This window comes from Nipponia nippon, unplaced genomic scaffold (assembly GCF_047370975.1).
Source record: "Nipponia nippon isolate SJK-2023a ecotype South Korea unplaced genomic scaffold, ASM4737097v1 scaffold_32, whole genome shotgun sequence".
NCBI lineage: Eukaryota > Metazoa > Chordata > Aves > Pelecaniformes > Threskiornithidae > Nipponia > Nipponia nippon.
The window spans coordinates 4,057,496-4,082,813 of record NW_028262350.1 but is presented as its reverse complement, the minus strand read 5'-3'; the positions used below and the strand labels follow the sequence as shown (position 1 = coordinate 4,082,813).

General features: G+C 68.5%; 2 protein-coding genes across 12 annotated transcripts; one reads left to right on the top strand and one right to left on the bottom strand.

Annotated features, from left to right (window-relative positions):
- Nucleotides 1-935: 935 nt before the first annotated feature.
- On the top strand, nt 936-20,838 carry HDAC5 (histone deacetylase 5). Of its 8 annotated transcripts, none has more exons than XM_087770428.1 (27): nt 936-1,073; nt 2,190-2,321; nt 4,930-5,004; nt 7,904-8,124; nt 9,621-9,756; nt 9,899-10,013; nt 10,113-10,240; nt 10,322-10,453; nt 10,849-10,961; nt 11,705-11,836; nt 12,339-12,558; nt 12,665-12,870; nt 13,356-13,631; nt 14,089-14,245; nt 14,638-14,849; nt 14,922-15,042; nt 15,157-15,206; nt 15,285-15,392; nt 16,434-16,489; nt 16,601-16,688; nt 16,788-16,907; nt 17,004-17,101; nt 17,215-17,333; nt 17,412-17,545; nt 17,771-17,855; nt 18,591-18,744; nt 19,213-20,838. In XM_087770428.1, the coding sequence occupies exons 1-27, from the start codon at nt 986-988 to the stop codon at nt 19,328-19,330; spliced, it is 3,594 nt and encodes a 1,197-aa protein (XP_087626554.1). In that variant the 5' UTR covers nt 936-985; the 3' UTR covers nt 19,331-20,838. The 8 variants fall into 8 exon arrangements, with proteins under 8 accessions (XP_087626554.1, XP_087626558.1, XP_087626552.1 ...); XM_087770432.1 differs by having other exon boundaries at nt 9,618-9,756; nt 11,708-11,836; nt 14,716-14,849; XM_087770426.1 differs by having other exon boundaries at nt 9,618-9,756; nt 11,708-11,836.
- On the bottom strand, nt 19,913-25,263 carry G6PC3 (glucose-6-phosphatase catalytic subunit 3). Of its 4 annotated transcripts, none has more exons than XM_087770435.1 (7): nt 25,171-25,263; nt 23,988-24,214; nt 23,523-23,629; nt 22,823-22,913; nt 22,334-22,452; nt 22,046-22,187; nt 19,913-21,956 (listed from the first exon to the last, which is right to left on the bottom strand). In XM_087770435.1, the coding sequence occupies exons 2-7, from the start codon at nt 24,203-24,205 to the stop codon at nt 21,605-21,607; spliced, it is 1,029 nt and encodes a 342-aa protein (XP_087626561.1). In that variant the 5' UTR covers nt 24,206-24,214; nt 25,171-25,263; the 3' UTR covers nt 19,913-21,604. The 4 variants fall into 4 exon arrangements, with proteins under 4 accessions (XP_087626561.1, XP_087626560.1, XP_087626562.1 ...); XM_087770434.1 differs by having other exon boundaries at nt 25,070-25,171; XM_087770436.1 differs by lacking the exon at nt 25,171-25,263 and adding an exon at nt 25,130-25,152.
- Nucleotides 25,264-25,318: the final 55 nt, after the last annotated feature.

The following is a 25,318-nucleotide window of genomic DNA, read 5'->3' as shown; positions in this document are numbered from 1 at the left end:
CTCACGCTGGTGCTATTGCACACCAGCCCATGGTTCAGCTACATGCTCACATGCGTGTCATTGCTAGCACATTGGTGCACACTCACATGCATTCACGTGTGTGTCATTGCACGCCAGCCCACAGTGTGCACACGCTCTTACACAGCTCATTGCACGGTAGTGCGTGGTGCACGCTCACACGTGTGCTACTGCACACCAGCCCATGGTGTGCACACGTGCATTCACGCAGGTGGGCCATTGCACACTAGTTCATGGTGCACACTCACACTTGCATGTGCTATTGCACACCAGCCTGTCACACACTGACACACGGGCCGTTGCACTAGGTCATGGCGCACACTCATGCACGCTCACGTGTGTCCCAGTGCACACAAGCATGTGGTGCACGCTCATGCACATTCACACACATCCCATTGCACACGAGCACGCGGTGCACGTTCACGCGCATCCCACGTGTGTCCCATTGCACACAAGCACGTGGTGCACGCTCATGCACATTCACACACATCCCATTGCACATGAGCACGCGGCGCACGCTCACACGCGTCCCATTGCACACGACCACGCGGCGCGCGCTCACGCTCATCCCATTGCACACGAGCATGCAGTGCACACATGTATGTCCCATTGCACACGAGCACGCGGCGCGCGCTCACGCTCATCCCATTGCACACGAGCATGCAGTGCACGCTCACGCGCTCACACGTGTCCCATTGCACACGAGCACGCGACGCACGCTCACGCTCACCCCACTGCACACCAGCATGTGGCACACGCTCACCCCATTGCACACAAGCACGCGGTGCACGCTCACACGTGTCTCATTGCACACGAGCACGCTCACGCACTCACACGCCGGTGCCGTTGCACACCCCCCCGGGCCCTTTAAGGCTCCCCCCCCTCCCCGCCGCGCCCCGCCCCCGGGGGGGGGCGAGGCTATTTTTAGCGCAGGGTTCCGTCACGTGACGGCGAGTGACGTCACCGAATGTTGTTGTCGGGGCGGGCGGGGCCCCGCTGCAAAGATGGAGGGGCGGCGGGGCGCGCGCGGGGCGGCGCGGCCGGGCACCGCGCAGGTACCGGAGGGGCCGTGCAATGCGGGGGGGGGGGGTGGCTGCAGGGCGGGGGGCCGTGCAATGCGGGGGGGCTGGCGGGAAATGGGGGGAGCAGCGAGCGATGCGGGGGGGCATGCAATGGGGGGGGTCGGTGCAACATGGGGGGGCGCCGTGCACCGCGGGGGGCTGCAGGGCGGGGGGAGCCGTGCAGCGGGGCTTGCGCCGTGCAATGCTGGGGGGGTTGCAATGCTGGGGGTGCAGTGCAAGGGGGGTTGCAATGCGGGGGGGCCCCGTGCAATGGGGTTTGCGCCGTGCAGAGCGGGGGGGCCGTGCGCCAGCGCGGCGGGGGCTCCGCAGCGCGGGCCGTTTGCAGTGGGGGGGGGGCCCCGTTGCACCGCGCGGGGCTCGGGGCTGCCGGTAGCGACCCCCCCCCCCCGCCCTTCGTGGGGTCCGTCACGCCGGGGGGGAGCCGAGCGTGGCCCCCACGCGTGGCGCCTCCCGGCCCCCATCTCGGGGCGATGCCTCGGGGGGGCTGCAGCAGCCGCGGGGGGGGGGGGGGCGGTCCGGTCCCGAGTGTGGGTGTCCCCCCCCGTGGGGCTGGGGCCCACCCCGCTGCAGGGGCGGCCACCCGTGTCCCTATGGGGTGGCACCGCGGGGGGGGCCCAGGGGCTGCGCTTGTGCCCCCCCGTTTTCCTGCAGAGCGTTGTGTAACGCTGCCCCCTCCCGGGTCCCCTCGGCCCCCCCGGGACCCCTCTGTGGGTGCCCCACAGAGCCCCGGGTCCCCCCTGTCCCCGGGAGCGGGGCCGCATCCTGCCACCGCCAGCGGATGCTCAGGGCCGGGGGGGGCACGGTGCTGGATCCGGCCCCGAGCAGATGCTCAGGGAATTTGGGGGGGACACGCACACACACACACCCCCCCCCCCGCGGTGCTGGATGCGGCCCGTGGCTCTGCCCTCGGGTGGGTGCTCAGGGGACCCCATGGTGCTGGGTCCGGCCCTGGGCTCCGTGATGCTCTCAGCTCCGAGCAGCCCAGGGCCCCCCCAGTTTGGTGCTGGGGGGGGTTTCTCGGGGGGGAGGGGGGGGGGTACTGGTCAGGGTGGGGACCAGGGGTGCTGACGAGGGCGCTTGGTCCCGCAGGGCTCCCGGGCGGCGCGGGCACAGCCCCAGCGCCCCGGCCGGCGCTGACGGCCTCTCCGGACAGCCGCCTCTCCGCCTCCCCCCGGCACCGCCGGCACCCGCCGCCCACCATGGACCCCCAGAGCGACGCAGGTGAGACCCGGCGACGGCGGGGTGGCGGGGGGCTGCGCCCAGCCGGGCACCCTGCCCTGCGCCGGGCATTGTCCCCGTGCCCCCTGCATGGGGGTCGGGTCCCCACCGTGGCCCCGGAGCCCCCTCGCCTCGGCCTGGCACCCATCGGGGGGACGGGGACCAGCGACGTACCACCGCGGCGCCTGACCCGGCACGGCACATCAACACCGCGCGCCCGCCGCCGCTGCACGGCTCATTAGCACCCGCGTGGGTGTCACCGTGCGAGACGGGCGCGTGCGGAGCGGCGGCGGGCGCAGCGCCGGGGCTGTGCCAAGCCGCCCTCTTCCCCGGTTATCCCGGACTCCCAGCATCCGCCCGCCACGGGGGGAAACTGAGGCAGGGGGTCAGATCGCCGCCGTGGCGCGGGTCACGCACCGCGGCCGCTTTGGCTCTTTACGGGTGAAATCTGGCAGCACCGCTCGGCGATGGGTCCCTGCGGTGGACCCTGACGTGCCAGGACGTGGGGTCCCCTCGGTGACATCCCGTGGCCCACGGGGACGGCCTGGGTGACCGCGGGCCACCGCGAGGGCCGTGCCCGCGCTATATCGGCTGCCGCTGGCTCCTCGTCGGAGCCGCCCTATAATTAGCCCGCTGGGAATTCCAGCGACATCTGGACGCGTGCGTGGCCCCCGTCGCTCGGCCTGGGACGAGCGGCTCCGCCGACCCCTGTGGCCGCCTGCAGCCTGCAGGGCTCTCGGGAGGGGAAACTGAGGCACGGGGTGGTGGCACAGCCCCCCCATCCCACTCGATGGAGCTGGGGACTCGCCGTCGGTTCGGGACAGGGGATGTGCGTCCCCTCTGTCCCCAAACCCCACTCAGGCACCGCTCACCCCCGGTGCTGCCGGTGCCCGTTAGCTGCCCGCCGGTATTTTTGGAGCGGGCAGAGGGCTGGAGCGCCGCCCGGCCGTGCCTGGCACGGGGCTGGCACGCGGCGCGGTGGCACGGGGACATGGCCTGGGCGCCTCTGCCCAGCCTCGCGGCGCTTTCCTCGGTGTCCGCCCCAGCCGTGGCTCCGGATTCGGCTGGGGTTGAGCCTGGGGGGCTTCAGGAGCCCCTTGGGAGATGCTTTCATGGGGCGAAGCCCTTCAGCTGCTGCAATGAGTTGCGCAGGTCTCAGCCAGGCGTCCCCGGGGCTGTGCCCATCACAGGGATGTGGCAGAGGGCACCCCTGAACCTGGGGGGGTCCCCAGTTACCCTTTGGGTGCTCAGCGTCCCCCAGGGCTCTCCGCTTGCACCCCTTTCCCATGCTCACCCCAAAGCTGGGCTGCGTTTGGGGGGGGGGCGGGGGTCCTGCAGGAGCTGAGCACCCCCCGGCATCGCATGGGTGGTGGTGCCATCCCCGGGGGTGCCTGGGGGCCCCCACTTTCCCCCCCCATCCCCCTGAAGGCCCCCCCATCCCGCAGATGTGCCACCATCTCTGGATAGGGCTGCCCGTGCCAGGCCCCCTCCCTGCCCTGCCAAGGGGCTGCCTGCAGCCTGCCTGCACCGGGGTGCCGGCCGGTGCGTGCCGGGGGGTGTCCGGCAGCCGGGAGGGCTCGTTCCCGTGGCCTCCTGCCCGCTGGTGGCACCAGAAATAGCTGGGCTGACGTCAAGCCCCAAAGCACCCCGGGGGGGCGGGGGGCAGCCCATAAATATCCCGGCTATTAAAAGTCTCGGCTTGGGATTAACGCGCTGGTAAATAAACGTGGCTGGTGCCGGCGGGGGGGTTACGCGCGGCCGGAGGGCGGCAGCGGGGTGCGGAGGGGTCCCCATCCCCGGGATGGGGGGGTGTCACCGCCGCAGCCCATCGTCACCCCCAGGCCCAGCCCCGCTGAGCCGCTTTGGGTCACTGATCCGGCAGAAAATGTGCTGAGTCTGCATCTGCGCCCCCCGCGCCAACCTGGGGACCCCCATCCCCCTGGGGGGGACACGGGTGGGGTGGGGGGGCCGCTTGCCTTCGCTTTCCTGGAGTGGGGGCTAATCCCCCTCTGCGTAACCGGGATTTTATTCCCGGCAGCGCTGATGTGGATTAACATCCCCAGCAATTAGGGTCTCGGAGGAGGGGGGGGGCAGTGGGCTGGGATTGCCCTGGGGGGGGTCGTGGTGATCCCGGCCCCGCTGTGGGCCCCCCACGTCCCCCCATGCAGGGACAGCCGCTCTCCCCCGGTCCCCAGGGCAGTTTGGGGGTGCAGCCGGGTGGCCCCCGGAGGAGGCTGTGTCATGGGGGGGGACACGGCGCACCCCGTCCCGTGGGAGCCGTCGTGGCTCCCCCCGGCACGCCGCCCTATTTATAGCCAGCTCCTCCCGTGCGCCGGCTATTTCCAGGCGCCGGAGAGAAGAGCCCAGCCGGGGCGGGGGGGACGACCGCGGGGTGGTGGCGGGCGAGGGGGGGCCCACCCAGCCCCACCCTGCCCGGGACGGGGGGCCGGAGCTGCTCCCGTCGCCCCTACCTCCCGCCGACAGCTCCCCCGTGCCGAGGGGGGCTGGGTTTGGGGGCTGAGGCTGGGGGGACACACGTGCCTCAGACGCCCCCCCCCCCCCCCCCCGACGCCGCAGCCCGTTTACAAGGGGGACGGGTGTTTCTCTGCAGAGGGGGGGTCTGGCTGCGAGCCCTCGCTGGAGCTCCTGTCCCGCGCCCAGCTCCACGCTGCCCTCCCCGCCCCAGGTGAGTGCTGGGAGGGTCCCGCCCCCCCCATCCCCCTTGTCACCCTCCCAAACCCGATGGCATCCCGCCTGGAACCGGTCCTGTCCCCACGCGTCCCCGAGGGTTGGGACGTTTCGGCTGCGTGTCCCCACCCAAGGGTCTCCCTTCGCGCGGGGCTGGGGGGGGCACCCGGGATGTGCCCCCCGCCATCATTCCCGTGCCGGTCACAACCGCAGTGCTCTGGGCCGGATCCTGCCCCGGGGGCCTGGCACCCACAAGCAGGGCTTTCCCTCTCCCCAAAAAAGTTTTGGGGTGTCCCATCCATGGGGGAGGAGATCGGCCGTCCCCACGCCGGGGGGGTGATGACACCCACTGGTGATTTTTAGCACCGGGACCCTGAGCCGCTTGGCTCTGCCCGGCCAGATCCGCGCCCGCTGTGGTCCTGGCTGCGCCGCGGGGTCGCGGCGTCTCCCCACCGGGGTGTGGGTTCCCCGGCTGCTCCGCGCCGGCTCGGGGGGTGGATTTGGGTGCCGGGTGCTGCCGTGGTGGCACGTGGGGTCGCAGGTGGGTGCGGAAAGGTGGCCGTGGTCTGGCACGGGGGGGGGGTTAAGCGTGGCACGGTGTGGTGGCGTGGGGGTGTGCGTGTCCTCACGTGGGTGTGCAAGGGGGAGTGCTGTTCTTGCACGGATATGCAAAAGGAAGTGCTGTTCTCCTTGCACGGGTGCACAAGGGGGAGAGTTGCTCTCTGTGCATGGGTGTGCAAGGGCGGAAGCTGCTCTCTTTGTACAGGTGTGCAAAGGGGAGAGCTGCTCTCTTTGCATGCGTGCGTGTGGGTGTGCAAGGGAGGGTGCTGCTCTCTTTGCATGGGTGTGCAAGGGGGAGAGTTGCTCTCCTTGCACGGGTGTGCACCGGTGCGCAAGGGCGAGAGTTGGTCTCTTTGCATGGGTGTGCGTCGGTGTGCAAGGGAGGGAGCTGCTCTCTTTGCATGGGTGTGCAAGGGGGGAGCTGCTCTCCTTGCACGGATACATGCGAAGGCACCAGCCCTCCTTGCACGGGTGTGCACGGGGGTGGCTCTCCTTGCACGGGTGGCTCCAGTGATGGCAGCGCTGCCCGTCCTGACCTGCCCCATGGCAGGGACGGGTCAGGGGTCACTGGGAGGGTCCCAGCCCCCCCCGTGCCCCCATTACCCGCAGGACACCCCCCCGTTGCACCCCATGGGGACGCCGCCAGCCCTCGCGGAGGGAGCTGGTGCGCTGGCCCGGGGGCCATGGGCACTGAGGGGTTAAGCAGCCCCCGTCCATCCTGGGGAAGGGACTGGGTCGGGGGGGGGGGCCTGGCGTGGGGCCGCAGGGTGGTGGCCCAGGGTGGTGACCCCCCCGGCAGGGTGGTGGCCCCGGCCCCTTGCCAGCCCAAAGCCACTTCTGAGCCCATAAATGCAGGTTTGGCCGTGGCCGGGCCAGCTCCTGCCCTGGCCCCGGCCCCTCCCGGGGCTATTTTTAGCGCCCCCCCGGGGCCACCCCCCCCAAACCCTGGTGCTGGGTGCTGCGCCCCCCCCATTGCACCCCAGCACCCACTGGAGGTGGCTTTGTGTGTGTGTCCCCAAAGTGGGGGGCGGTCAGGTCTGGGGAGCTGCAGGGGCACCCCAATGCAACCCCCCCCCAAATCTGTCCCATAGGTGTGGGGCAGCCCCAGGGTGAGTTGGGGGGCGGGGGGGGGCTGGGCGCCCCCCCGGCCCCATGGCCCGTCTTCTGTGTGGGGGGGGGGGGCTGGCACTGACTGTGGGGCTGCTTGGCGCTGGGGGTACTGGTACATACTGGGGAGCCTGGTTGGGATATGGGGGGGCTGGTAAGCTTGGAGGTGCTGCCTGGTGTGGGGGGCTGGTTCATACTGGGGGGCTGACTGGTACTGGTGGAGGGGGCTGGCACTGGGGGGGCTGGTTGGTACTGGGGAGTGCAGTGTGGTACTGGGCAAGGGGGACTGGCAGGTTTTTGGGGGGCTGGCTGCCCCCGGGGGGGCTGGCAGAGCGGGGGGTTGGTGCCCGAGCTCAGTGACACGGTGATGGTGACGTCCACGGGTCCGTCCCGGGCACACGTCAGTGCCCGACGTGCGGCCGCGCGTGCCGCAGGGGGCCGGGGCGCATTAGCATGCAGCGCGTGCCCCCCGCCCCCGCCTTCCTGTTTGCGTGGGGATGGGGTCCTGTCCGTCCATCCGTCCCCCCCACCGTACCCCTCTGTCTGGGGGGGGCAGGGGCCCGGGTGCCTGGGTCCCCTCCCTGTGTCCTCGGCTGATGGGGGGAGGAGCTCGGTGGCTGCTGGGGGGTTTATGCCCATGGGGGGGATGTGTTGGGGGGGGGGCTCGATCCTGCCCCCCCAGCCGCCCTCTGCGCCGGTTGTTGCATGGTGCAGATAGGGGGGCTCGGCTTGTGGTGACCCCCCTGTTTTTTTGAGTGGGGGAGGGAAGCTGAGGCAGGGGGGCTGACCCAGGGCTCTTGGAGCTGGTGGGGGACCCCTGGGGCCCTGATCCCCGACCCCCCCCACCCCCTGCAGCCCCCCGGCTGCCCCCCATTGCAGGGAATGCCCAGCCTGCTCCCTAAGCATGCCCCAGCTGCCCCCCATCCCTGCGACACCCCCAGACTGCCCCCTAAGCCTGCCCAGCTGTTCCCCATCCCTGGGACCCCCCAAACCACCCCCAGCTGCCTCCCATTGCTGGGACCCCCCTCAACTGCCCTCTGACTGCCCCCCATCCCTGGGACACCCCAAACTGCCCCCTAAATGTGTCCCAGCTCCCCCCGTCCCAGAGACACCCCAAACTTCTCCCAGCACCCCCCCCATCCCTGGGACACCCCCAGACTGCTCCCAGCTCCCCCCCCGATCCCTGGGACACCCCCAGAGCACCCCCTAAGCCTGGCCGGTGCCCGCAGGGGCGGAGGGGCCGGCGGAGGCGCGTGGGGCGCCCGAGGCGTGCGGGGAGCGCCGGGGGCCGGGGCTGGACGCGGCGGCGCGGGAGCGGCAGCTGCAGCGGGAGCTGCTGGCCCTCAAGCAGCAGCAGCAGCTCCAGAAGCAGCTGCTCTTCGCCGAGTTCCAGAAGCAGCACGAGCACCTCACCCGCCAGCACGAGGTCCAGCTCCAGAAGCACCTCAAGGTGGGCTGGGGGCGATGGAGCCATCGGGGGGCATCACCTGTCTGGGGTGATGGAGCTGTTGGGTAGAGATTGCGGGTGATGGAGCCATGGGACATCCCATGTCCAGGGTGATGGAGCTATTGGGGGTGCTGGAGATGTGGGGCATTGCTTGTCTTGGCATGATGGAGCTGTGGGGAGGGATTGGGGGTGATGGAGCCAGGGGGGCATCCCATGTCCAGGGTGACGGAGCTACTGGGGGGAGATTGCGGGTGCTGGAGCTGTGGGGCATCACCTGTCTGGGGTGATGGAGCCCTTGGGAGGGGTACTGGGGGTGATGGAGCCGTGGGACATCCCATGTCCAGGGTGACGGGGCTATTGAGGGGAGATTGGGCGTGATGGAGCTGTGGGGCATTGCTTGTCTTGGGGTGATGGAGCCACTGGGCAGAGATTGGGGGTGATGGAGCCATGGGACATCCCATGTCCAGGGTGATGGAGCTATTGAGGGTGCTGGAGCTGTGGGGCATCACCTGTCTGGGCTGATGGAGCTGTGGGGCAGAGATTTGGGGGTGATGGAGCTGTAGGGCATTGCTTGTCTTGGCATGATGGAGCTGTGGGGAGGGATTCAGGGTGATGGAGCCATGGGACGTCCCATGTCCAGGGTGACGGAGCTACTGGGGGGAGATTGGGGGTGATGGAGCCATGGGGTATCACCTGTCTGGGGTGATGGAGCCCTTGGGAGGGGTACTGGGGGTGATGGAGCCGTGGGACATCCCATGTCCAGGGTGACGGGGTTATTGAGGGGAGATTGGGGATGATGGAGCTGTGGGGCATTGCTTGTCTTGGGGTGATGGAGCCATTGGGTGGAGATTGAGGGTGATGGGGCCATGAGGTATCACCTGTCTGGGGTGATGGAGCTGTTGGGCAAAGAGTGGGGGTGATGGAGCCATGGGACATCCCATGTCCAGGGTGATGGAGCTATTGAGGGTGATGGAGCTGTAGGGCATTGCTTGCCTTGGGGTGATGGAGCTGTGGGGAGGGATTAGGGGTGATGGAGCCATTGGGTGGAGATTGGGGGTGATGGAGCTATTGGGGACATATTGGGGGTGATGGAGCCGGGGGGGCATCACTTGTCTGGGGTGATGAAGCTGTTTGGGGACGATTGGGGGTGACGGAGCTATGGGGTGTCACCTGTCCAGGGTGATGGAGCTGGAGGGCATCATCCACAGTGATGGAGCCATTGGGGAGGGATTGGGGTTGATGGAGCCATGGGGCATCCCATGTCCAGGGTGGTGGAGCTACTGGGGGGAGATTGGGTGTGATGGAGCCATTGGCGGGGGGAGGCTGGGGCTGATGGAGCCACTGGGGGGGTGTCCTATGGGATGTCGTACCCCGGGGTGATGCAGCCACATGGTGGGGATCAGGGCAGGGTAGCGCGTACCCCCCAGGGCCTGATCCACGGAGGGGGGGGGAGATGGGGGGTGTCGGTCCCCGAGCCCGCCCGTGCGGTCCCGCAGCAGCAGCAGGAAGCGCTGGCTGCCCGCCGGCAGCAGGAGCTGGAGCAGCAGCGGCAGCGGGAGCGGCAGGAGGCCCTGGAGCAGCAGCAGCGCCTGGAGCAGCTCCATGCCCTGCGCACCAAGGACAAGAGCCGCGAGAGTGAGCAAAAGGGGGCTGGATGGGACCCGGAGCGGAGGTGGGGGCCGAGGTGGTACTGGGGGCTGGGGGTGGGCTCGGGGGTGCAATGGGGCTGGGGGGGGGTACGTGCTGTCCCCCCCCATCCCAGCTGCGTCTCCCCCAGGCGCCATCGCCAGCACAGAGGTGAAGCTGAAGCTGCAGGAGTTCTTGCTCAGCAAGACGAAGGAGCCGGGCACCGGCCCCCCCAACCATTCCCTTCCCCAGCACCCCAAATGTTGGTAGGTCACCCCCGAACCCGGATAACCCCCCCCAAACCAGGGCGGGGGGGGACCCAGGCGTCCTAGCGGGGTCTCTGCCGCCTTCGCCCCCCCCACCAGGGATCACCACACCTCGTTGGACCAGAGTTCCCCCCCCCAGACCGGCAGCCCGGGGACACCCCCATCCTACAAACTCCCCCTCCTCGGCACCTACGACAGCCGGGATGATTTCCCGCTCCGCAAAACCGGTGGGTGCCAGACCGCCGGCGGGGGGAGGATGCCGGGAACCGTGCCGGGGCTAACTCCGTTTCCCGGGTGCCCCCCCGCAGCCTCCGAACCCAACCTGAAAGTGCGCTCGCGGTTAAAACAGAAGGTAGCGGAGAGGAGGAGCAGTCCCCTGCTGCGGAGGAAGGACGGCACTGTCATCAGCACCTTCAAGAAGCGAGCCATCGAGATCACGGGTGAGCCGCGGCCGCGCGGGCTGGGCCACGCCGCTTGCCTCAGTTTCCCCGAGTCGCTGGGTGTTGCCCGTGCGGTGATGGGGGCCTCCAGCCGGGACCCTGCGTCCTCTCCCCGGCTACCAGTGCTTGTGCGACGCGTGTGCATATGTGTGCTTGTGTAATACGTGTGCACACGCGTGCTTTTGCAACCTATGTGCACGTGTGTGCTCATGCGCACACGTGCTTGTGCAACGTGTGCATGCGTGCGCTTGTGTATTTGCACACCTTTGTGTGTGCACGCACGCTCGGGTGCAAGCTACCCCGTCCCTCCCGTGGCTGTGCACCCTGGTGGGGGAAACTGAGGCAGGGATGGGGGCGGTGGCGGTGGCCCCCCGTGACGCCCGCCGGCCCCGCAGTGTCCTCGGTGTGCAGCAGCGCCCCGGGCTCCGGGCCCAGCTCCCCCAACAGCTCCCACAGCGCCATTGCCGAGAACGGCTTCACCGGCTCCGTCCCCAACATCCACGCCGAGGTAGGAGCTGCCGCGGGGTGGCACACGCGTGTCCGGGGTGTGCGCTGTGACGTGCTCAGGGTGCACGCGTGTGTTCAGGTGCATGCTGTGACCACGTTCATGGCGCGTGCATGTGTTCAGCTGTGTGCTGTGAGTGTGTTCACAGGGCACGTGTGTTCAGATGTGTGCTGTGAGTGTGTTCACAGGGTACGTGTGTTCAGATGTGTGCTGTGAGCGTGTTCGGGGCACACGTGTGTTCAGATGTGTGCTGTGAGCGTGCTCAAGCTGCGCACGTGTGCTCAGGTGTGTGCAGCCAGGGTACTCGGGGTGCACCCGTGTGCTCAGGTGTGTGCTGTGAGCGTGTTTGGGGGGCACGCATGTGTTCAGATGCGTGCTGCGAGCGTGCTCAGGGTACGCGTGTTCAGGTGTGTGCAGCCAGGGTGCGTGCTCAGTGTGTACGCACACATGCAGGTGTGTGATGTGAGCATGCTCAGGACGCGCATGCGTGTTCAGATGCGTGCAGCCAGCACGTTCAGTGTGCATACGTGTGCTCAGGTGTGTGCAGCCAACGCGCGTGTTTGGGGTGCACACGTGTGCTCAAGTGCGCGAAGCCAGCGTGTGCGTGTCCAGATGCACGCGTGTGCTCAGGTGCACGCAGCCAGCGTGTGCTCCCAGAACCGCCGATCGTGCACGTCTGTGGCGTGTCTTCATGCGTGCACGTGCGTGCTCGTGACATGTCAGTGCCGTGTCCCCTCTCCTCACAGCAGCTCCTGCCCCAGCACCGAGCCCTCACCCTTGACGGCGCCAGCCAGCTCAGCCTCTACACGTCCCCGTCCCTGCCCAACATCTCCCTGGGGCTGCAGGCCACCGTCACCGTCACCAACTCCCACCTCAACGTGAGTGGGGCCAGCACGGGGGCTGGGCGCGGGGACCCTGCGCCCCGTGGGGTGGCACGGGGACCTGCAACCCTGTAGGGGCGATGTGGGGACCCCATGGGGGATGGCACGAGGACCTGATGTCCCACAGGGGTGGCCTGGGGACCTGGCGCCTCGCAGGCTTGGCGTGGGGACCCGGTGCCCCACAGGGGACCCTGTGCCCTTGGGTGACGGTTGGGTGGGAGGGGGGGTCTGAGCCAGGAGCCCCGGTGTCCGGCTGGCCCCATATCCCCCAGGGCTGGGTTTGTGCCTCAGTTTCCCCACAGGAGAGAAGCTGAGGCTTGTGGGGGGAGGACTGGCAGCACCCCAGTGTCCCCAGTTTGGGTTGCTGCCAGGCTGGGGTGTGCAGGGTTGGGGTGGGGGTGTCACCCAGCACCTCAAGGGGTGACAACGGGTGGGAGCATCCCTCTGCCCCCGTGCAAGGCTGCCGGGGGGGCCACGGTGCCATCCTCCGTCCCCACAGGCGTCCCCCAAGCTGTCGCCGCAGGCGGAGGCCGAGCGCCCGGCGGTGGCCGCCCTGCGCCCCGGGGCCGCCCTCACCGGCAAGTTCCTGAGCACCTCCTCCATCCCGGGCTGCCTGCTGGGGGTGGCCCTGGAGGGGGACCCCCCTGCCGGCCCCGCGTCCCTGCTGCAGCACGTCCTGCTGCTGGAGCAAGCACGCCAGCAGAGCACCCTCATCGCCGGTGAGTCCCCTGCTCTGCCTCGGTTTCCTCTGCTTGCAAACCCCCTCCCCAGATGGTTTTTGGGGGAGTTTTGGGGTGCCCTGCTGACGGCTGCCGCCTCCCACAGTGCCGCTGCACGGGCAGTCACCGCTGGTGACGGGGGAGCGTGCGGGGAGCGTGCGGACGGTGAGCAAGCTGCCGCGGCACCGGCCCCTGAGCCGCACGCAGTCGTCCCCGCTGCCCCAGAGCCCCCAGGCCCTGCCCCACGGCGCTCTGCCCCACGGTGCCCTCCAACACCACTTCCTCGACAAGCAGCAGGTCCAGCTGGGCAAGGTGGGGCAGGGGCTGCCGTGGGGCTGGGAGAGGGGCTGGTGTGGGGTACATATGGGGTGGGCGTGGGGCATAGGGTGGCCGTGGGGTGGATATTGAGGAGCTGTGGGGCATGGTGTGGGCATGGGGTGCATATGGGGTGGGCATAGGGCATAGGGTGGCAGTGGGGTGGATGTTGAGGAGCTGTGGGGTGGGCGTGGGGTGGATACAGGGTGGGGATGGAGTATGGGATGGATGTGGGGCAGCTATGGGGTGGCTACGGGGCATAGGACGGGCATGGGGTGGACATGGGATGGGTAGGGGTGCATATAGGGTGGCATGGGGCGTAGGGTGGCCATGGGGTGGATGTTGGGTAGCTGTGGGGTAGGGGGTAGATGTGGGGCGTCTGTAGGGCACGGGGGGCTCAGGGTGACTGTGGGGCGGGCACGGCAGGGGGGTTGGGGGGGGGGGGGCAGTTTGGCTCCCCGCACCCACCGCCCGCCCCCCAGCTGCTCCCCAAGCCGGGGGAGCTGGCGCGGCAGCCCCCCACCCACCCCGAGGAGACGGAGGAGGAGCTGACGGAGCAGCAGTCGCCCCCCCCGGGTGATGGGGTCCCCCCGGGCGCCCCTCTCGCCCTTGCCACCCCGGACACCGCAGACCCCCCGGAGCGGCTGCAGGACCCCGAGGGCTGCGGGGTGCCCCACGAGGAGCCAGGTGACAGCGGGGACGAGGCAGAGGCCCCTGGGGTCCCCGACGTCACCGAGCTGGGGGTCACCTACAAGCAGGTGAGACCTCGGGGGGGCCCCAGATGTCACCGGCTCCCTAAATGCCTCCCCCCAAACCCTTGCGCGGGTGTCCCATGCACAAGCGTCCCCTTTGCACGAGTATCCTGTGCACCAGCATCCCTCGCACGAGCATCCTTTGCACGCGCACCTCTCTTGCCCAAGCGTCCCTCGCCGAGCGCCTGGTCCCCGGCTGTCCGGCCAGCCGTGCCCCCCCCTCCCCGGTACCTGGGGGCCCGGCCCCCCCGCACGCTGCCGCAGCGATGACTCGGAGGGGCCGGTGACTCATCCCCCCGCTCCGGCCTCCCAGCTCCGCCACCCCCGCACCGCGGCCCCCCCGGCCCCCGCCGTGACTCATCCCCCCGCCTCGGACGTGGCCGCCCCCTCCCCGGCTGGGATGGGGACACCGGGTGATGGCCGTGGGGGGCCGGGGCTGACGGGGGGACCGGGGCCCCCCCAGGTGTTCCCCGAGGCGCCGCTGCAGCTGTACCCCGCTCCCGCCCTGGGCATCCTGGCGCTGCCCCACCCGGCCCTCGCCCGCACCCAGTCGTCCCCTGCCAGCGCCGGCGTCAAGCCCCCTGCGCCCGACGGGCCCCCCAAGCACCTCTTCACCACAGGTATGGGGGAGGGTGTCCCAGGGCGGGGGGCTGCTATCCTGTGGGGTGCCCCATCCCTTGGTGGGGCCAGGGGTGCCCTTGTCCCATGGGGTGCCCCTGTCCCATGGGGTGCCCCTATTCCCCGGGTGCCTTGTCCCTCAGCATGCCCAGGGGTGCCCCTGCTCCCCAGGATGCCCCATCCCTTGGTGGGACCATGGGGTGCCCCTGTCCCACGGGGTGCCCCTGTCCCTGGGGTGCCCCATCCCTCAGCATGCCCAGGGGTGCCCCTGCTCCCCAGGATGCCCCATCCCTTGGTAGGGCCAGGGATGCCCTTGTCCCATGGGGTGCCCCATTCCTTAGGGTGCTCCTGTCCCGTGGGAATCCCCTATCCCCCAGGGTCCCCTGTCCCTCAGGGTGCCTGGGGGGTCCCCCTGTCCCCGGGGGCGTGGGGGTCCCGGTCCCAGGCGTGCCGCTGTGGCTGCCCGGCGCAGGCGTGGTGTACGACACGTTCATGCTGAAGCACCAGTGCACCTGCGGGAACACCAACATCCACCCCGAGCACGCCGGCCGCATCCAGAGCATCTGGTCCCGTCTGCAGGAGACCGGCCTCCTCGGCAAGTGCGAGGTGAGGCCCCCCCGCCTCCCGGGGTCCCCTCCTCGCCTTGGGGGGGGCTCACCCCTGTGTCCCCCTCCCCAGCGCATCCGGGGCAGGAAGGCGACGCTGGAGGAGATCCAGACAGTGCACTCGGAGCACCACACGCTGCTCTACGGCACCAGCCCCCTCAACCGCCAGAAGCTCGACAGCAAGAAGCTCCTGGGTAGGTGCCAGCTGGGGGTGGGGGGACACCCGGATGCCTGGGTGTCCCCTTTTGGAGTTGGGGGGACGCTGTCCCTGCCAGCTCCCCCCATCACGGCACTCTCTGCCCCGCCAGGTCCCATCAGCCAGAAGATGTACGCGGTGCTGCCGTGCGGAGGTATCGGGGTGAGTATGTGGTGACGGAGGGGTGTCCCTGGGCTGGCCTGCCCCCGCTGACGTGTCCCTGTGTCCCCTCCGCCGCAGGTGGACAGTGACACGGTGTGGAACGAGATGCACTCGTCCAGTGCCGTGCGCATGGCGGTGGGCTGCCTGGTGGAGCTCGCCTTCAAGGTGGCCGCCGGGGAGATCAAGGTGAGCGGGGTGGGCTGGTGTGCCGGCGGGCATCCTTGCACGTGGCCCCCAGGCCACCTGCACGCTCGGGGGGTGCGTGCTTGGTGTGTGCACGCTTACCTGGGGAGCAGCCCTTGGGCAGGCTTGCATGCATGTGCACCACCCACGTGCACGCTCACCTGGGGGTGCAATGGCCCTTGTGCAAGCTCATGTGCACACCTGCTGTTTTCTTGCACACTTGCCTGGGTGTGTGATCACCCTCATGCGTGCTTGCACGTGTGTGCACTGTCCTTGCTCATGCTTGCCTGGATGCGTGATGGCCCCCGTGCAAGCTTGCATGTGTGTGCGCCACTCTTGTGCACACTCGTGTGCGTGATGGTGCTCAAGCACGCTTACGTGTGTACATACTGACATCACCTACACTTATCTGGGTGTGTGATGATCCCCATGCACGCTTGCATGTGTGTGCACTGTCCTCGCGCATGCTTACCTGGATGCGTGATGGCCCCTGTGCAAGCTTGCACGTGTGTGTGCATGGCTCTTGCACGCACTTACCTGGGGGTGTGATGATCCTTAAGCACGCTTGCATGTGTGCACTGATACCGTGCACACTCCGCTGGGTGTGCACGGTGGCCCTTGTGCACGCTTGCATGTGTGCAGTGACCTTGTGCATGCTTACCTGGGGGTGTGATGGCCTCTGTGCAAGCTTGCACATGTGTGTGCACCGCTCTCGTGCATGGTTACCTGCATGCGTGTGATGGTCCTCAAGCAAACTTGCACGTGTGTGCTTGCACGCACACTCACCTGGGTGTGCGTGACGGCCCTCATGCATGCTTGCGTGTGCGCCCTGTGCTTGTGCACACTTGCATAGGTGTACATGATGGCACGTGTGCGGGCTTGCACGTGTGCGCACCGCGCTTGTGCATCCTTGCATAGGTGTGCATGGCAGCCCTTGTGCACGCTCGTGCGTGTGCTGCTCCCCTGCACGCTCGCCTGGGTGTGCACCGCCGCCCTCGTGCACGCGTGGGCACGCGCCACGCATGTCCCTCTCTGTCCCCGCAGAACGGCTTCGCCGTCATCCGCCCCCCGGGACACCACGCGGAGGAGTCCACGGCCATGTGAGCGCGGGGTCGTGCTGGCGGGACCCCCGCCTGGGGGGGGGGGGGGGGCAGCGGTGACCTGGGGGTGCCCGGGGCCACCCCGGTGCTCACCCTGCCCCCTCGCCCCAGGGGCTTCTGCTTCTTCAACTCGGTGGCCATCTCGGCCAAACTGCTCCAGCAGAAGCTCAGCGTGGGCAGGATCCTCATCGTGGACTGGGTAAGGGCCCCTGGGGAGGGGGACGGGGACCCCCCCAGGTGTCGGGGACCCCATGGCATGGGTGGGGGGGGTCCCTGACGCCGCTGGTGCCCCCGGCAGGACATCCACCACGGGAACGGGACCCAGCAAGCCTTCTACAGTGACCCCGACGTCCTCTACATCTCCCTCCACCGCTACGACGACGGCAATTTCTTCCCGGGCAGCGGGGCGCCCGAGGAGGTATGGGGGGGCTGCGGAGGTGGGGGGTCACCCCGTGTGTCCGTCCGTCTGCCCCCCCCGGCTGCGGCGTTGGGGGTCACCTATGGCTGTGCCCAGGTCGGCAGCGGGATGGGAGTGGGCTACAACATCAACATCGCCTGGACCGGCGGCGTCGACCCCCCCATCGGGGACGTGGAGTATCTCACCGCCTTCAGGTGGGGGTCCTGGGGGGGTCCCCGCACCCTCGGGGGGGTCCCCATGTTCTGGGAGTGGGTCCCTATGCCCTTGGGGTGGTCCCCACACCCAGCCCTGACCCTCTGCCCCCCAGGACCGTGGTGATGCCCATCGCCAACGAGTTCTCCCCGGACGTCGTGTTGGTCTCAGCCGGCTTCGACGCCGTCGAGGGTCACCTCTCCCCGCTCGGTGGCTACTCCGTCACCGCCAAATGTGAGTGAGGTCCAGGGGCGTCCCCAGGGTGGGGACCCTGGCCGAGCCGCTTGTCACCCCCCCCACGGCGTTCCCCAGGTTTTGGCCACTTGACGAAGCAGCTGATGATGCTGGCGGGTGGCCGGGTGGTGCTGGCGCTGGAGGGGGGGCACGACCTGACGGCCATCTGCGACGCCTCGGAGGCCTGCGTCTCCGCTCTGCTCGGCCTGGAGGTACGGGGGTCACCCATGGGGACCCCCCAACCTGTGGGGACTCTCCTTGCTACCCCCCGGACCCCCCCAGGGTGTGGGGTGTATCAGGGTGCACACCCTGTGCTGTGTGCCTCAGTTTCCCCCGGGTTGATGAGCGGGGCCTCTGGTCCTGGCCCTCTTCTTGAGGGGGGGGGTTTGGGGGTGCTGGTGGCAGGTTTGGGGGTCCTGATGGTTTCCCCACCCCAGCTGGAGCCCCTGGATCCGTCCCTCCTGCAGCAGAAGCCAAACGTGAATGCGGTGGCCACCCTGGAGAAGGTCATCGAGATCCAGAGTGAGACCCTGCAGCCGGGGGGGACGCGGACCCTGCCGGGGTCCCCGGGGTGTCCCTGGGGCTGTCCCTGCCAATAGGGGGCACGGGAGGGTCCCCGGGGCTGATTCTGTCGGGGGGGGCATGGAGGGGTCCCCAGGGATGTCCTCACCATCGGGGGATCCCAGCGGGTCTGTCCCTGTCATGGGGGGCACTGGGGGCTGTCCTTTCCTTGGGGGGGGACCTGGAGGGGTCTCTGGAGATGTCCCTGTCCCTGGGATCTCAGGGGGGGTCGCTGGGACTGTCCCTGCCTTGGGGGGGGGGGGGGGGGCCAGAGGGGTCCCCAGGGCTCTCCTTGCTGTGGGGGTCCCCAGGGCTCTTCCCTCCATGGGGGTCCCAGGGGAGGTCCCCAGAGCTGTCCCAGCTGTGGGTGACACAGGGGGGGTCCCCTGGGTTGTCCCCACCATGGCAGTCCCATGGGTCCCCTGGGTTGTCCCTGCCGTGGGGGTCCCCAGGGCTGTCCCCTCTGTGGGGGTCCTAGGGGAGGTCCCCAGAGCTGTCCTAGCTGTGGGTGACACAGGGGGGTCCCTTGGGTCCCCTCGGCTTGTCCCCGCCAGGGCAGTCCCATGGGTGCCCCTGGGCTGTCCCTGCCATGGGAGTCCTGGGGTTCCCTGGGCTGTCCCCGCCATGGGGGTCCCGGGGGTCCCCCCAGGGCCGCCCCTGCCCGGGGGCCGTGCCCAGCCCTGCCCGCGCCCGCAGGCAAGCACTGGGGCTCGGTGAAGCGCTTCGCGGCGGCCGTGGGCTGCTCCTTGCTGGAGGCACAGAAGGGGGAGGTGGAGGAGGCCGAAACGGTGACAGCCATGGCCCTGCTCTCGGTGGGTGCCGAGCAGGGGAGCGCCGACCCCCAGCCCAGGTATGGCCCCCCGGGATGCCCCCGGCTCTGCGCTGAGCCACGCGTGTCCTCGGGGGGGGTGCATGTCCCTGGGGGGGGGGGGGGGGTGTCCCCGGAGGTGTGCACGGGGCCACGCGTGTTCCTGGGGGGAGTGTGTGTGTGTGTGTCCCCGGAGGTGTGCACGGGGCCACGCGTGTCCCTGGGGGGGTGCGTGTGTCCCTGGGGGCTGTGCATGGAGCCACACGTGTCCTTGGGGACACACACATGTCCCTCGGGGCTGTGCATGGAGCCACGCATGTCTGTGGTGGGGGACGCGTGTCCCTCGGGGCTGTGCATGGAGCTGCACATGTCCTCGGGGAGACACGTGTCCCCCCACGTTGGCACGTCCAACCCATGGATGACGGGGAGCCGGGGGGTGACGGGGCTGTGGCGTGGGGGGGGCTGGAGGCAGCTGTGCCCAGTGCTGAGCTCCCGGCATCACTGCCTCAGTTTCCCCGGCCGGGGCTGGGCGCCGGGTCCCTGCCGCAGGATCGGGCCCCGCTCAGGCCCTGCTCTGCCCCTGGCCAGGCCGGCGGAGGAGCCGATGGAGGCTGAGCCCGTGCTGTGACGCGCCGTCCCCCCGGCTCCGCGCCGCAGATTTTTTTCCGTTTCCGAAAAAGCAAGAAACACCGAGAAGAGAAGAAAAACACACACAAAAAAATCACGTTCAAAAAAAAAAAAAAACATAAAAAAAAGACAAAAAAAAACCCAAAATGGAAGAAACCAGGAGGAAAAACACAAAAAAGAGGAAAATATTTTCTTTTTCTATTAAAAAGAGGAGAAAAACACAAAAAAATACCCCCCCCTCGTCCTGTTGGGCCCCAGCTCCACGCGGTGTTTGCGGTCGTGTCTCTTGTGAAGCATCGGTTCCACCAGCACCCCCGCTCCTCCCGCCCGCCCTCCGTCTGTCCGTCCGTCCCTTGGGTTCTCCCGTCGCTGCCCGGGTCCCCCCCAGTCCCTGCCGCGGCTCCTCTCTTTTTTTTTTTTTAGGGGGTTTTCCTTCTTTTCTCCCTTTTTTTTTTTTTTCCCCACTTGTTCCCTCCCTGGCTCCGGTGTCCGTCCCCCCCCGGGGGGAGGCAATGGGAAATATTTGTGCCTTTAATTAACTTTATTTTTTTTTAATGCCTTAATTTCCCTGTGATTTGTTGGGTTTTCTTCTCTTCCCCCCCCCCCCCCCCCCCCCGGCCTCCCCGTTTTGGAGGGGGACACGAGACACAGGGGACGAGCCCCGTCCCTTTGTCACCCTGGGTCGATGAGTGACGGATCCTGGCGCCTTCAGTGGGATAAAACTTTGTCCGGTTCCTAAAAGAGAGGAGGAAAAAAGGAAAAAAAAAAAAAAAAACCAAACAAAAAAAAAGACAAAAAAAAAAAAAAGAGGAAAAAACCACTTCACTTTTCCTGTTACTTCACCAGCCGGAGGGGACTTGGAGCGATTTTAGCTTTAAAAGAGAGAAAAAACAACCCCACGCAAAGCAAAGGTATATAATTTTATTACAGATGTATTATTTAATAGTATTTTTTTAATGGGTGGCACCAGCCGCGGTCCCGGGGCGGAGGGGGAGGACGGGGATGGCGCTTCGTGTTTTTAAGTTATTCCGGGGGGGTTTGGGGATGCGCTGGGGGGTCCCCAAATGCGGGTGGGGCTGAGGGGGTGTCCCCTGTCACGACGGTGGGGAGGAGGAAGGGGGGTGTCACCGAGCCCTGCGGGGACGTCGGTCTGGCTGTCCCCAACGGTGGGTGGGGGCTCTTGGGTGGTGGTGGGACACCCCCCCCCCCCATTTCTCCCCTTTTTTGGGGGGGGGGGGGGGGTGTCACAGCCCCCAGCCCCCCCAGCCCAGGAGACCACCCGCCTCCGGGGGGGCGAGGGGCCCCCGGCAGCAAGGCCGGCGTGCTTTGGGCTGGTGTCCCCCCCCCCCCCCCCGTGTCCCCCGCCGTGTCCCCCCCCAGCCCTGCCTCGGTTTCTTTTCTGTCCGTCCGACGCCCGCTCGCGCGCTCTCGATATGGTTTTCAGTTGAGTATTTTGTAAGATGTTACCGATGTTCGTCCTTGTATAAATAAAACTCGTTTCTGGCAATACCCAGCGGCGCCCCGCTGCGTTTGGGGGTACCGGGGGGGTGCCAGGAGCGCCAGTGCCTTTGTGTCCCCTTTCCTGTCCCTATTGGAGCAGGACGGACGTCCCCAGGGCTTCACCGTTGCCCTGCGTGCCTCAGTTTCCCCACCTACAGCAACAGGGCTGCCCCTTTCCCCTCCATCCGGTGCGATATCGGGGTGCGGAGCTGGACCAGCCCGGCTGCGGGGGCTCCGTCCCCCGCGTTACCCTCAGCCCAGGCTCTGCCCTGCCCCGGGGGTCCCCAGCGCTGCCCGTGCCCCCCCTCATCAAAGGACCCGGGGCCGGCAGGTTGGTAACGGTGCCTTTATTTGGTTAGAAACGGGGTGGCCCCTCCGACTGCCACGGTACGGGGGGGGGGGGATCGCAGCCCCTTCCCCTCCCTGCCCCAGAGGGGGAAATTGAACCGGGAGAACTGGGGCAGCTGGAAGGAGGTCGAGGGCGGGGGGGGAGCGGACAGTGGTGCCGTTTGTCCCTGCGCTCTGTCCCCAGAGCTGCTGGGCACGGGGACGCCCCCCGCTCTGCCCCCCACCTGCCCCCCGCCGGCCTGGGGGGAGCAGCGCTGTTAGCACAGCGAGGGTTAAACTACTGGCCTGTGGTCCCAAGGGGGGTGGTGGGTGTCCTCCTGGCGTGGGGACAGTGGCTGTGCTCAGGCCAGGAGCCACGGACGATGGGCGCAGCCGAGGGCGAAGCCAGGAGGGGGGTGCAGGACGCACCGGGGCACGGTGGGGACCCCTACTCGGCATGGGGGGAGACCCGCAGGTGGGCGAGGGAGCGGACAAGCCAGGGCAGGAGCGATGCCACCAGCCAGGGCCCTGCAGCGTACTTGAGGAAGCTGGTGCCGTACCACAGGGTCAAGTCCGCCGGCTGTGGCAGCCGGTGCAGGCCCTGCACGGCCCCCAAGGCCAGCACGGCGCCGGCCAGGCGCTGCCGGGAGTCCAGCCGCTCGCCCTGGCGCAGGGGGAAGGCGGCGGCCAGCCCCAGTCCCAGGGCGCTGCCGGCGTCGCGGCAGACGGAGGCGAAGGGCCGGGTGTCAAGGCGGAGCCAGGCGGGGTCGGAGCACCATTTGGTGGCCAGGCGGATGGACCTGCGGCAGAGGGGGGGAAGCTCGGGGCTAGCCCCCCGCCAGCCTGGGGGGCAGATCCTGGGGGCCAGCCGCCCCCCCCGGGCACTCACCAGTCGATGTCGATGCCGGCGGCGATCAGCAGACTGCGCAGGGCGAGGGAGCTGAGCAGCAGGGCCAGCGCGATGGCGACGAAGAAGCCCGAAGTGCAGGCGGCCAGGGCGCGAGCCTGCAGCCCCCAGCCAAGGGCTGCCCCTGGACGGCGAGGCCAGGCAGGTTGGGGTACCCCGATGGATTGGGGGGGCTGGAGGGAAGGGGAGGGTGCCCAAAACGCCCTGGCCCGGGGTGGGTGTTGGACTCCAGCTGGAGGGACCCAATGTCCCCCCGCAAGCCCCACTCACCTGCCAGGATGCCGCCGACCACCTGATGGGGGAAATGGGCCAGGACGAAGACCCGCGAGAGCCCCACGGCCAGCAGGAGCAGGGCGTAGGCGGTGAAGGGGCTCAGCTTCGCTGCCAGGCTGGAAGGCAAGGAGGGTCAGCGGCGGGGAGGCAGCCAGCGGGTCCGGCTCGGGGCTCCCGAGCGTATTCTGCCAAGCAGAGCAGGTTTGGCCCCACTCGGCAGGAGGAAGGAGCAAAGTGCAGGCAAAAAAGCAACTCGGTGGGGCAGGGGAGGCTTTGCGGGGGTCTCCAGGGCTTCGCAGCCTCTCCCTGCAGCAGCCAGAGCTGCCAAGGGAGAGCTTTGTTTCCCAGGAGCTGGGGGAGAGGAAGGCACCCTTCCCACCCCACCGTGGCTGCTGCCTGCTGGGGAAGGGTCCCGCATCACACCCCCCTCTTCCAAAAGGTGCTCTGGAGATTCCCAAGCACCAGCTTCCCTGGCCCGGGACTCACCTCCTGGAACGTCTGGACACTAGCGTCGTCAGAGCGGTGACGAGCGGCCAGAGGGCTGCCCCCGTGATCATGCAGTGGCCGGAGGGGCTCCCTACGAAGGGGAAGCACGGGACACTCGACACGGTGGGTCGGGGGGGAGCGCGTCCCAGCAGGGCGAGCACCCGAGGTCACCCGGGAGAGCTGGGGACACATCTGCTGAGCCCAGCCCTCACGGCTGGGCAGCCCTGCCTGCGCCCTGCGTTCCCTCCTGGCTGACAGCCACGGCCAGCACGGAGGGCTCGGCTCAAGGATGAGGATGGAGCAAGCCAGTGCCCGCGGATGATGGTCACCTGCCCAAAAAAACAGGCAGGGACGCGGGCTCTGCGGGCAGGGGAAGCCAGGCGGAAAGGGCGAGCGAGGCGCCCTGGCCCCTGCCACCAGCAGACTCTCCTGTAGGTTTCCTGGCCCCGGAGCCGCCTGTGCCGCGCGCGCCGTGCCAGCAGCCATGGCACCCAGCCTGCTCCCTGCCGCTCGCTCCTTTGCTCTGCTGCGAGGCGCTGGCTGACGAACGGCTTTCCCGCTCGGCACGTCCTGCCAGCCCAGCGGCACCCTCCAGCCGCAGCGTTCCCACCCGGACAGGGCCTCCCGGCTCCTGCAGCCCTTCCCTACAGATCCCAGGGTCTGCCGACGATGCAAGGAAAAGCTTTCGCCCGTTACTCACCCGGTCCCGTTTCGCAGGAGACAGGGAACTGGCGCAGCGTGACCAGCTCCCTGCTGGCCAGCCCCGACTCATGGACCCACCAGAACGGGCGCTCCCCGAACAAGAACCTGGTGGGGAGAGAAACCACAGAGCAGTGAACGGCCAAACGCAGCCCAACGCCTTCCCTGCCCATCCCTGTGGATCCAAGGGCTGAAGCGGGCAGCGGGAGGGCAGGATCCCTGCCAGTTCTTACAGCCCCCGGGCGTTTTTCTGCTGTGAATGCCTGGCAGATGCGTTACCGCGGCTCGGGTGACCTGCAGAAACTCTGCGCGCTTTCAGCGTGGCGCAGGCAAGGAGCAGCACTCGTCTCTGCCCGCCGAATGGAGCCCGCAGTTGTGTTTCTGCTATTGTGAACGTGCCACCGCTCAGCCCCCGGGGTGCCACCGGGTGTGACAGGAACCCTGTGACTCCAGGCTCTCCCCTCACCATTTGAGGACCACGTTGAGCCACTCTGACACCAGGCCGATCCACAGCACCGACACCCCCACCTTGCGGTCGAGAAAATAGGCGAGAGGGAAACAGACGGTGAAGATGGATTTGGGATCAGCCAGGGAGGTCACTGAGATCCAGAACTTTTCCAGCCAGGGCGGCCCGGACTGCAGCGCCTCTGCGAAGTGGATCCCGGCGATGTGCAGGGCATCCATCGTGCCGGGCTGGAGGGAGAGAGGGAGCGTCAGAGCTCAGGCCTCAGCAGAGTCCACTTGACAGGCAGAGACCTTGGGAAAGGGGCGGGAGGTGGCTCCCGCGCCCGGTGTGACCCTGAGGGACGCCTCGGCGCGCGATGCCAGCGCTGGCACGGCTTCAGGGAGCTGTTCGCCACCTGAAGTTTGCCCGCGAAGGACTCCCAACCTTTGCCTCCCGCCCCCAGCTTGGCAGCTCCCGGTGCTGCAGATAGCCGCGGTGGGGATGGCGGTGCCGGGCAGCATCGGCACGTGCATGGGGCTGTCTGCTGAGGGCCAGCGTCCGGCATGGCCCCGACCGACGGGCGCTCTGGGCTGACCCAGCGCGGGCACATCCCAGGGGCTGTGATGTGGGGTTCAGCGGAGCAGCCAGGCTGCCCTGAAGAGCCCTGGCCTCCCTGGGGCTGACACGGGGCCTCCCTGGGGCCTCCACGGAGTGGGCCTGGCACAGGCCTGGGGCCTCCCTGGGGTCTCCCTGGACGAGGCCCAGGGCTGCTTCCCCAGGCCAGGCCTGGGGTCTCCGCAGAGCAGGCCTGGGGCTTCCCTGGGGTCTCCCTGGAGCAGGTCTGGGGTCTCCCTGGCCCAGGCCCGGGGCTTCCCTAGGCCAGGCCTAGGGTCTCCCTGGCCCAGGCCTGGAGCCTCCCTGGGGTCTCCCTGGAGCAGGTCCGGGGTCTCCCTGGGGTCCCCCAGGCCTGGAGCCTCCCTAGGGTCTCCCTGGCCCAGGCCCGGGGCCTCCCTAGGCCAGGTCTGGAGCCTCCCTAGGCCAGGCCTGCAGCCTCCCTGCATCCACCCGGGGCCGCTGGGGCGGCCTGGCCCTGCCGGGGGTACCCGAGGCGCCTCCCCCAGCCACAGCGGGGCCGAGGGGTGCCCGAGGCGGGTGTCCGTCACCGGGCTCCTCCAGCCGCGTCCGCCCCCTCCCCGCCTCTCACCGGCCTCTTCCGCCTACATTCCCCAGCAGCCCTAGCGCCGCCGGCCGGCTACGGGTCGGCGGGAGGGACAGTCCTCGCGGGGGGGGGGGGGGGGGCGGAGCTGAGAGACCCGGCGCGGCCAAGGTCACCCCGCCTCCTCGTCGCGCGC

Coding starts and splice junctions, on each gene's coding strand:
- HDAC5 (XM_087770425.1), top strand. CDS start 986: ATGTTGTTGTCGGGGCGGGCGGGGCCCCGCTGCAAAGATGGAGGGGCG. Junction 16,908..17,003: donor GCAGCGGGGCGCCCGAGGAG/GTATGGGGGGGC, acceptor GGCTGTGCCCAG/GTCGGCAGCGGGATGGGAGT. Junction 18,745..19,212: donor AGCGCCGACCCCCAGCCCAG/GTATGGCCCCCC, acceptor TCACTGCCTCAG/TTTCCCCGGCCGGGGCTGGG.
- G6PC3 (XM_087770435.1), bottom strand. CDS start 24,205: ATGGATGCCCTGCACATCGCCGGGATCCACTTCGCAGAGGCGCTGCAG. Junction 22,914..23,522: donor CTCCTGCGAAACGGGACCGG/GTGAGTAACGGG, acceptor TCCCCTTCGTAG/GGAGCCCCTCCGGCCACTGC. Junction 21,957..22,045: donor GCCGGCATCGACATCGACTG/GTGAGTGCCCGG, acceptor CCTCTGCCGCAG/GTCCATCCGCCTGGCCACCA.